Source organism: Medicago sativa, chromosome 7 (genome assembly GCF_051527215.1).
Source record: "Medicago sativa cultivar Bolivia chromosome 7, Bolivia_mono, whole genome shotgun sequence".
In the NCBI taxonomy this organism is placed as follows: domain Eukaryota; kingdom Viridiplantae; phylum Streptophyta; class Magnoliopsida; order Fabales; family Fabaceae; genus Medicago; species Medicago sativa.
Genome location: NC_140755.1, coordinates 91,526,927 through 91,537,550, shown reverse-complemented (window position 1 = coordinate 91,537,550; position 10,624 = coordinate 91,526,927). Strand labels below are relative to the sequence as shown.

Genomic DNA, 10,624 nt, shown 5'->3' with positions numbered 1-10,624 from the left:
AAATAAAATATTAGTTTTTAAAAATAGAAAAAATAATAAAAATACTGAGAATGAAAGTGGAAGTGACACATGACATAAAAAACCTTACTTTATATATATACTATGATAACTTTGATGGAGATTTATGCCCTCACTTTGTTACATTGATTTTTTTTTCTATGTTTTTATTTGAGTTGAACCTTATTAATTCTTTTTTCTTTTGATAAAACTAGAAACCGTAGTTTAATGATCATACCCTAAGAACCGTCGTTAGCATTCTCCTTATTATTATCTTCTTTTGCATTTTTTAAGGAACTTCTTTTTCTTCTTTCAAAAAAAAAAAAAGGAACTTCTTTTTCAAACTTGTGTATGTTGTATTCATATTCAAACGAAGTCTTATTTTCATGATCATATTTCGAACTAAACTTAACAATTGAGTTTAAGTGATTAATAAACTATATCAAAAGATAAATTATTTAAAAAAACTAAGATTCAATTGTTAGATAAAATAATTTTAATCGGACTTTATTTATTTCTCCATCAAATTTAGATTAGCTAGCTACACTTCTTCATTTAAGAACTCGAGGCAAAAATAAAAAATAATAAAAAATTGATCCCATTCCTATCTCGACGACGACCACAGGCCTCCAACAAAGCCACGTAAAATAAAAAAGTCAAATCAAACAACACTTCTCTTTCACAAACGTTGAACTTTCCAGTTATCACTTTCCCATTTTTCACATTCCCATAACATAACCTTCACTAACAAACACCATTCGAATCCGATCTAGGGTTTCTGTCTGACTCCATGGACAAATCAAAGCTAGCTCAATTCGGTGAGAGGCTCAAAACCAGCAGCGCCAACATGAGCCGAATCGTAAGCGGCAAAATGAAAGAAATTCTCCAAACACCAACACCTGAATCCAAAATGGTCGACGAAGCAACATCGGAAACATTATCTGAACCAAATTGGGGCATGAATCTCAGAATCTGCGGCCTTATTAACGCCGAAGAGTTTAACGGTTCTGAAATAGTGAAAGCTATTAAGAGAAAGATTAATCATAAGAGTCCTGTTGTTCAGAAACATAGTCTTGATTTGTTGGAAACTTGTGCTATGAATTGTGATAAAGTGTTTTCTGAAATTGCTTCTGAGAAGGTTCTTGATGATATGGTTAGGTTGATTGAGAATAATCAGGGTGATGGTGGGAATAGAAGAAGGGCTTTTCAGTTGATTAGGGCTTGGGGTGAGTCTCAGGATATTGCTTATCTTCCTGTTTTCAGTCAGACTTATATGGTCAGTTTCTTTCTTTCCTTCCTTCCTTCCTTCTTGCTTTGTTTTTCAGACATAATTAATTAAATCTAATCACATGTGTCTGACACCGACACTGATACATGTTGGACACCAGACAACACGCCCTTCAATTAGAAGTGTCAGTGCTACAAAGCTCTTTTGTTGTAACATACATTACATGGTCATTTGAGTGTTACAATATGTTAGGTTTATGAGTATGTAAAGGATACACTCACCAACATAGTTTCTTTTATTGGTTAAAATTCAAATGGGTCTCATAAAATTATAGTTGGACCTATAAAAATTTCAACTTTCAAGTAATAGGATAGAATATGATAGGAAATGTTTATAGAGTGTGTTGCTAGCATTTATCTAGCTTTCATTATATGCTGATCAATAATAGAGCTTATCTAAGTATGTGAGCTGTGATCAAACTAAGGGGGGAAATAATATATAGAATTCATCTTAGTAGGTTATTAGTTAGAACTATGATGAGAGGGTGTTCTATTGATAGAGGTCAGAGTTGGACCAATTATGGGTCTATTGTAGGCAATCATATTTTGCATCTTTAGGCTTAGGCTACCCTTATTAAGGATGTTAAAATTAATTTGGTTAAATAAGTTTAAACAAGATGAAACACAAAACAAATTGCATTTCCATTATGATTTGTCTTGTAGATTTCATAGACCAAGTACCGATAGTAGCTATATAGATCCATGTCCATTTCAATTTTCAATGGTTTTGTTTAGACATTTTTGTTTTTGGTTTTGCTTTATATCTATCTACTTATTAGGCTATCCTTCATCCAATAAAACTTCATACCGGGATTTCTATTTGTCTTGAACTGATATGACAACAAATTTTTACTGCTCTTAAATTTTCTTGTATGTATTCATCATGACATTACTGTTTGAGATTCCGTACCATATGGCATTTTTTCGTTTTATGACAACAACAACAACACCAATAACAATCAAAGCCTTTCCCATTAAGTGGGATTGGTTATACGGATTAAATGATGTCATTATGTCCTGTCCTGTCATGGATCATGTTCTATGATTTAGATCATTAAAACTCAGTTCTTTCTTGTTGGGTTAGCTTATTATTTTGCTTGATCATTACCTCTAATTATTGAGCTATCTTCCATCTTGATCTGTCATATTTACCAAGGTCTGCTCAACACATGCCCAAACCACAATAAGACCCAACTATCTTTTATTCCTAATTCTGTCATGTCTTGTATAACTACTATTCTGTTGTCACATTTTCATCTCATTAACACCGAACATGTTTTCATTGCTGGTTTTATGACCATGCAGTCAATTTTCTTTTAATCGTTTGTTTTTTTGAGAAATAAAATTACTTTTAATCTTAAAAGGCAATGTTGGTCGCAAAATATGCTGACATATTTTCATTTAGTCTACCTAGATCGAATACTATGATTTAATTTATCTATTTCTTCATTACTTTTATGATGGGTTCAAGGTATCTGCACTGAATTTTTTGCATAGTAAGATTTCCAACTTTGGCTTCCAAGCCTGTCTTAGGATATGTCTAGACGTATTTTCATTTAGTCTACCTAGGTCGAATACTATGATTTAATTTATCTATTTCTTCATTACTTTTATGATGGATTCAAGGTATCTGCACTGAATTTTTGCATAGTAAGATTTCCAACTTTGGCTTCCAAGCCTGTCTTAGGATATGTATAGATGAATTTGCATTTTATATACCATTTCACTTTATCTGGTTTAAATTGCAAAGCTTCTCTTCACAACTCTATACCATTTATTTTCTCTCCCATAATTCAAATAACATAGGTCCCAAGAAAAACTCGATTGAAATTTGGATAAGAAAATTTCATCGAGGTGTATTAAAAGCTTAAAAGAAGCAAAAGTATCATCGACCGCAGAGTTTGTCTGCAGAAGTATACTATGTAAAAATATCATTTACCAGGTGACCTTGGGATATCTTTCTACAGAATGTTGGTTTTGATGTGAATATCACGTTCTTATTTATTTTCTCCTCTTCCAAATATGACGCCTTCTATTTTTTATTTTACCATGACATAGTCTTGTGCTCCTTTTCTCTCCGCTATTAATTTGAATCATACATTTTTTTTCTCATTGATTACAGAGTTTGAAAGGAAGGGGTGAATCACTTGACATGACGACAGGAAATTCTCCACCTATTCCGTATGCCTCAGAGTCAAGTGCTTATCAACATCCTTTGGATCCCCCTGAAAGATACCCAGTTCCAGAAGCAGGGCTACATGCTCTTGCTCTGGATGACTCAGCAGCTTTCTTTTCTGATCACCAACCAGCATCAGCTGAAGAGAAGAAAGAGCATCTTGTGGTTGCTCGAAACAGTCTTGAATTGCTCTCTAGCATATTAAATTCTGAGGCAGTGCCAAAACCTTTAAAGGTAAACTTTTTTGAAATTAAAGAAGTGCTGGCACTGCTAGCAACACCTGAGCAATAAATTGTTGTTTTGTTAACTACTTCATGATGTTTCTTGGCAGATTCTAAACTAACTGCTTTTCATGCAAGGATACCATTCTTATGCTGAATATTTTTATTTTTTTTTTATCTCTTATCCAAGGATAGATCCTGAAATCTATTAAACCGGAGGATGAAACAAATTTGATAATAATTTTTTTTTTTTTTTTGTAGTGGTCGGGGTTTGAACCCCGGACCTTGCATATATATATTTTTGGGAAATCAAGTTATCTTTGAATGCAGCAGTGGAGATTAATATACCGAGATAATTGAGATCTATTTAAGAAATTGTTGAATCCCTGATCAAATAATTAATGATCAAAATATCTAATAAATGCACCACAATAATATATTTTTTCCTAATAGAAAGTACAATAATTTTGTGGTTGTAGGAAGATTTAACTTTGAGTCTGCTGGATAAGTGCAAGCAATCACTCTTTCTTATCAAGGAGATTGTGGAAAGCACCGCAAATGACGAAGAGACACTTTTTGAGGCTTTATATCTCAATGATGAGCTGCAGCAGTTGGTTTCTAAGTATGAGGAGTTGGAAGCTTCTCAAAGTTCAGAGGCACAAAGTGTTGACACTGCAGGGCATGATGCGGAAGCTGTTCAAAACCCTTCCGAAAGGCGTGAAGTGGAAGCTGTTCAAAACCCCAGTGAAAGGCGTGAAGGTGATGAGTCCGAAGAGCTGTCAGAAGCTGCTCAGAGTCTTGATCGAAAGCTGCCTCAAAAGTCAAACACTCGTGAAGTCCCTGTTGATGCAACCGAGGGGGTTAGTCATGTTGAAGCCAAAATAGTGGATAGCACGAAAGAGAAGAATGTTGAACCTAGCCTCAAGACTAATACCGAATGAGAAAAGCGAAGGTTGCGTGTTTCATTGTTTCTTCTTGCTTTATATTTTGTTGCTGTCCATATTGTGTAGGCGTGTAATATTTATAACCTATAGTTCCTTCTATAAGGGTGATTATATCCCGAGGATTGTGATATTTAATCCTTGTGAGATTATTGTAGTTCATCATAATGTTAATGTGGTCTTTTCCTTAAAAATGCTCTCATTTTGATCCTCTTCCTCAGATAAACGAGTCATGGCATGGACTGTTACATTCCTTGAAAGTACGATGTTCTATGGGCATCAATTTGATGGATTTGGATTCTGTAATTTTGGGCGGTTTTAGACTTAAAAAAATGAGAGAAATTGAAAAAATATGGAGAACATGGAGGGAAAATATAAGAAAACGAGAGACAAGAGAGATAGAAAGAAAAGTAAACGACTTTCAAGGTAGAGAGGATCCTTACCCTAACTTGATCGTGTTCTAAAAACAATAAATTGTGTACTTGTCTATTGTTTGCAGAAATTGTGCCGTCTTATCTTGGATGATAAAAAATTGGTCATATTCTACCACACACTTTGGTGAAGGAAATATATAGGATTTGGCAAATGGTTAACAATACATTTAAGGTAAGATAATATTGGTCATATTCTAACTTGAACAATTATTGAACATTTGTATATCATTCTACCAAATTTTAAATTAATATAGTTAGTTTCCCTTAGAAACTGTTGGATTAAGACAAAAATAGTATTCATCAACCAATGAAATTTATTATACATTAATCAGTCAAAATATTATCATCACAGGTATAAGTAAGGAGGTCAAATTTAAATAATTAAGTAAAATCAACATGAGCTGTGGAGATATAATTTGTTTTAACTAAATTAAAATTAACATCAAGCGAAAAATCAAAGTGAAGTGAGAACCATATGATTCTGAAAGAACTTGCTGCTGGCTGTAGTGACACTACCATGCTTCCAAACACTATGAAGTAACACTTCAATTTGATATTCATGGCGCACTCTAGTAAGACGGCTCCCTTCTTGCAATCCTTCACTTTTTCACTTGATGTTGCATTGAACAACTTGACTGTCACCAAGATTGCTGGATTTATCGGTACAAAATCTTGCGAAGAAGCGAGGACTAGTCAGGATGCTGATGGTGGCAGGTGTCCCCATAATATTTGTGGTCTCACTAATTACTAACTGAAGCATTGGCTGGAGTTTATAGGGGCTTTAGAAAAGGTAACTTTATTCACATTACTATTTGATTTTAATATTCATCATTTTTTCCTTTTTATTCACATCAAATTAACAGTCATTATAACTACATGTTGCATTGCATGGTATATCAGCCATAATACTCTGCAGCAGTTCATTCTTATTCATTGATTTTTTTACCCTTGTCATCCATTTCTCAACACTTTACTGTTTTTTTTCATGAGAAAAATTGGGGGGAGGATGGCAGAAAAAATATGCCATGACCTGAATCATATTAAAAGAACCAAGTTAATCAGTATGGGTCACGGACCAAGTCTTTGTAACTAGTGTCAAGCACATGCATAAACCAACAAATGATAAAAAAAATTACAACACCTGAAAAAATCTGAAAAGTTTTAGTTTAGTATATATAAATTTTTTTTTTTTTTATAACTATGTTATTGTGTTAAGTATCCACCGACTTTGTTCTAACAGAGATTAGTTATCATTGATAACTAATCTCTGTTAGGGAATCTAACCGACCACTTTTAATAGAGTCTCTCCTTCCAACCACATTTTTTCTATACATAAGGTTTGAACCCGAGACCTTGCTTAAAAGAAACCTTTAAAAATTGAATTTGAGTATAATTTATAAAAGGAACCTTTAATTTGATCATTCAAAAGGTATTGTTACATTAGATTTTTAAAGGTTGTTACCATCAAATTAGTCCCTAAAAATTTATAGGATTTGGTTTCTTTTGAGTAAACTCTCATTTTAGATGAAAAAGCAAGATGTACTTCTCAGTAAACAACTGCTTGATGAAAATTTCACATTTGTAAGGTACTAAGACCATTTACAATGGTCACCAACATTAAACACCCTTCAACACCCACTTTTTCAATTCCCAACACTCCACATCATCTTCTCTCTCTTAATTCAACACTCATTCAACTTTAACCTCTCCAATGGTTTTTTTTCATTCAACACTCTACCCCACCACCTTTTATTTCTTATTCTTATTTAATTTTATATTTTTGTTTTTATAATTACATAAAATTACAATTATCGATTATAATTAAATTAAAATAAAGAAACACTTAACATTTTTTTTTGTAAAAACAAAATTTATTTAAAAAATTTATTTTTATTTTCTCAGACTTTTTTGTGTGTTTGTATTTTTATTTTCTCAGACTTTTTTGCAATTTTTTTTCCTTCTACCCTTCAATTGAAAAAAATTGATGGATATGGCCCCATGTTTGATAAACAATTTGGCGAACAACAGCTTTTTTAAATTTTTTATTTGATGTTTGATAAATCATTTGGCGAGCATCATTTTCTCAATTTTGCTGTCCAACTGCGCGCCGCCACGTGGCATTCTGTGGCAGATTAAATGGTGTTGAATCTGTTAATCATCTCTCTCTTCCAGCGCCTCATTCAACACAGCTTCAACATGCATTGGACTGCTTTTTCTTGTTGAATGTCAGGTTCAACAGCACCATTGCACATAGTCTAATAAGAAGTTGATAAAAATGTTTTTCAAACACTATGAAGTAGCACTTGAATTTTAAGGATTAATTAATTTGGCAACAGAGACCGTGATTGTTAAATGAAGTAGCTAATTGAAAATCTTTCTTCATAAATCTTTGCATGCTGTGCATAATTTATAAGAAAGAAGCATGTAAGACAAGAAATAAAGCCATGGTCCCCCCACCACCGATTCCAGCTAATAGCACCTAGGCAAGAATTGCAATGCAGACAATCATGCCTTTTTGTTTGGTTATGGAGATGATGAAGACACCTGCTCAGAGCATATGTGTAACACTCAAGGCTTCCATAGCCATGCAAGCTGAAGAATGTCTAATGCTCACCACCCCACCTTCTTTAACGTGTCCATACTTCACAATCCTCACTTCCCTATAAATTACCAGTTCTCATTGAGGTTCTCCCCATCACAAACAACATACTTCCAATATCTGTCATCATGGCTAAGCTTCTTGCACTCTCTCTTTCACTTTGTTTTCTACTTTTCAGTGGCTGTTTTGCTATTAGAGAGCATCAGCCTCATCAAAAGCAGCAGCATCCTCAACAAAATGAGTGTCAGCTAGAGCAGCTGAATGCCCTTGAACCTGATAACCGTATAGAGTCAGAAGGTGGCATTATTGAGACTTGGAATCCAAACAACAGACAATTCAGATGTGCAGGTGTAGCCCTCTCTCGTTGTACTCTTCAACGCAATTCTCTCCGCAGACCATTCTACTCCAATGCTCCTCAAGAAATTTTCATCCAACAAGGTCAGTTACTTTGATATTCTTCCAATATCTTTACCTACATTACATGCATATATTAGTGATACTAGTGATCACATAGAAGTAATTATTTTTTACTATACCCATTACAGGTAGTGGATATTTTGGCATGGTATTCCCGGGTTGTCCTGAGACCTTTGAGGAGCCACAGGAATCTGAACAAAGAGAGAGTCGCAGGTTCAGGGAATCTGAACAAGGAGAAGGACGTAGGTTCAGAGACAGTCACCAAAAGGTTAACCGCTTCAGAGAGGGTGATCTCATTGCAGTTCCTACCGGTACTGTATTTTGGATGTACAATGACCAGGACACTCCAGTCATTGCCGTTTCTCTTATTGACACTGGCAGCTTCCAAAATCAACTTGATGAGATGCCTAGGGTGAGCACTGAGCATAATGAAACATCTCATATAATATATATAGATTATAATATGATAAAAGATAAAGTATTTGTTTGGTTTTGACTGACAATGCTTGACAGAGATTCTATCTTGCTGGGAACCAAGAGCAAGAGTTTTTACAATATCAGCAACAACAAGTGAGAGGAAAGGAAGAACAAAGGAGAGGAAGGGAACAACAAGAAAATGAAGGAGGCAACATCTTCAGTGGCTTCAAGAGGGATTTCTTGGAAGATGCATTGAACGTGAACAGAGATATAGTTGAAAAACTTCAAGGCAGGAACGAAGACGAGGAGAAGGGAGCCATTGTTAAAGTGGAAGGAGGACTCAGCATCATGAGCCCTCCAGAGAGACAACAACGCCACCCCAGCAGACAAGATGAAGAAGATGAAGATGAAGAGGACGAGTGGAGGCGGCCACATCATCAGAAAAGCAGAAGAGGGGAAGAGGAAGAGCGCTCCTGCCGCCGAGGCCAAAAATGTGACAGACACAATGGTCTTGCGGAAACAATTTGCACTGCCAGGCTTCACCAGAACATGGCCTCATCTTCATCACCTGACATCTACAACCCTCAAGCTGGTAGAATCAAAACTATCACCAGCTTTGACCTCCCAGCTCTCAGGTGGTTAAGACTCAGTGCTGAGCATGGAACTCTCCACAGAGTATGTTTTTCTTTTAATTTGTTATCCAGATTCGTTTTATGTCAATCTTTTAGCATCAACATTATAGGAAGTGTTCAAGAATTACTAACTTTTTATATGAAACAGAATGCTATGTTCGTGCCTCACTACAATCTCAACGCGAACAGCGTAATATTGGCATTGAATGGACGTGCAAGGCTACAAGTAGTGAACTGCAATGGCAACACTGTGTTCGATGAGGAGCTAGAAGCTGGTCGTGCATTGATAGTACCACAAAACTTTGCTGTTGCAGCAAAATCAGTGAGCGACAGGTTCACTTATGTGGCACTCAAGACCAATGATAATGCTGCGATTGCTAGGCTTGCAGGGACACAATCCACTCTAAGTGGTATGCCAGTGGATGTGCTTGCAGCTACATTCAAGATGAACAGGAATGAGGCAAGGCAGCTCAAGAACAACAATCTCTATAAATTTCTAGTTCCACCCCGTGAGTCCGAACGCATAGCTGCAGCTTAAATTTGGCACCAATCAATAATAATGATAATAATAATAATGAAAATTATGAATAAGAAAGCTAAGGCTTAGATGCCTTTACTTGAGTCATGTACCTTTTGCGGAAACAGAATAAACAAAAAGCGAAATTTCAATGGTTTATGATTTTCTGTCAAAGTTTGTGTGTTCTGCGTCTTAGAAGTTTGTTTTTTTTCTCCCTGGTTTATGGTTCATGAAGACTCTGTTTGGTTGAGGAGATTTATGAAAGAGAGAAAGAGGGGAGAGAGAAGTTGGGGAGAGAGATACAATCTCTCGTGTTTGGTTGTGAAGAGAGATTGATGAGAGAGACAAAATCATGCGGGACCCATGCCTGTTCCATTTCTCTTCAGAAGTGCGAAGAAAGGGAGTGGAAGTGTTATATTTTTGTCATTTTCCATATTTGTCCCTGGCTTGGTGTGGATACGTACATGTATAAAAAGTGTTTTTTCTTAACATGTTACTATGTTTTAATTAAAGATTTTTGTTCCAGTATTTCGAAACGAAAGCTGAGCAATATCACAAAAGCAACTGATCTTTGCCTCATGCCTATTGTATATAATAAAATTAAACTATTGGTAACACACAAAAACAGTTGACTAATGAATTATTTTAATCTACCAAATTAAAATATTTTAAATAATTAATTAAGTAAAAAAAGTGATATACTTATGTTTAGAAAAATTAATTTAATTTCTTTAATTTCTTATTTAAATTAGGACAGAAAGACTTTAATTTTAATTTTAAATAAATTCAAATATGATAAGATTGTATACAATCAATCTTAGTATAAGGGTATTATGGTCTTTACAAAAAGTAAACACACTTCTTTCTTCTCTATTTCTCTCATTTCTCTCTCGTACCAAACAATATGTTAAATCTACTCTATTTCTCATCAACTTCTCTCTTTCCATACTCTCTCTCACCTCTTTCTCTCTTCTCATTTTCTTCTC

The 10,624-nt window shown here is 34.9% G+C and overlaps 2 protein-coding genes across 2 annotated transcripts; both read left to right on the top strand.

Annotated features, from left to right (window-relative positions):
- Positions 1–696: 696 nt before the first annotated feature.
- On the top strand, positions 697–4,816 carry LOC146910214 (ENTH/VHS/GAT family protein). The gene is made up of 3 exons (XM_085725345.1): positions 697–1,273; positions 3,407–3,694; positions 4,161–4,816. The coding sequence occupies exons 1-3, from the start codon at positions 788–790 to the stop codon at positions 4,620–4,622; spliced, it is 1,236 nt and encodes a 411-aa protein (XP_085581471.1). The 5' UTR covers positions 697–787; the 3' UTR covers positions 4,623–4,816.
- A 2,494-nt stretch (positions 4,817–7,310) lies between these two features.
- Positions 7,311–9,797, top strand: LOC146910213 (legumin A2-like). The gene is made up of 4 exons (XM_085725344.1): positions 7,311–8,093; positions 8,201–8,484; positions 8,586–9,164; positions 9,270–9,797. Exons 1-4 carry the CDS (start codon positions 7,784–7,786, stop codon positions 9,657–9,659), a joined length of 1,563 nt encoding a protein of 520 aa, XP_085581470.1. The 5' UTR covers positions 7,311–7,783; the 3' UTR covers positions 9,660–9,797.
- The last annotated feature ends 827 nt before the right edge of the window (positions 9,798–10,624 follow it).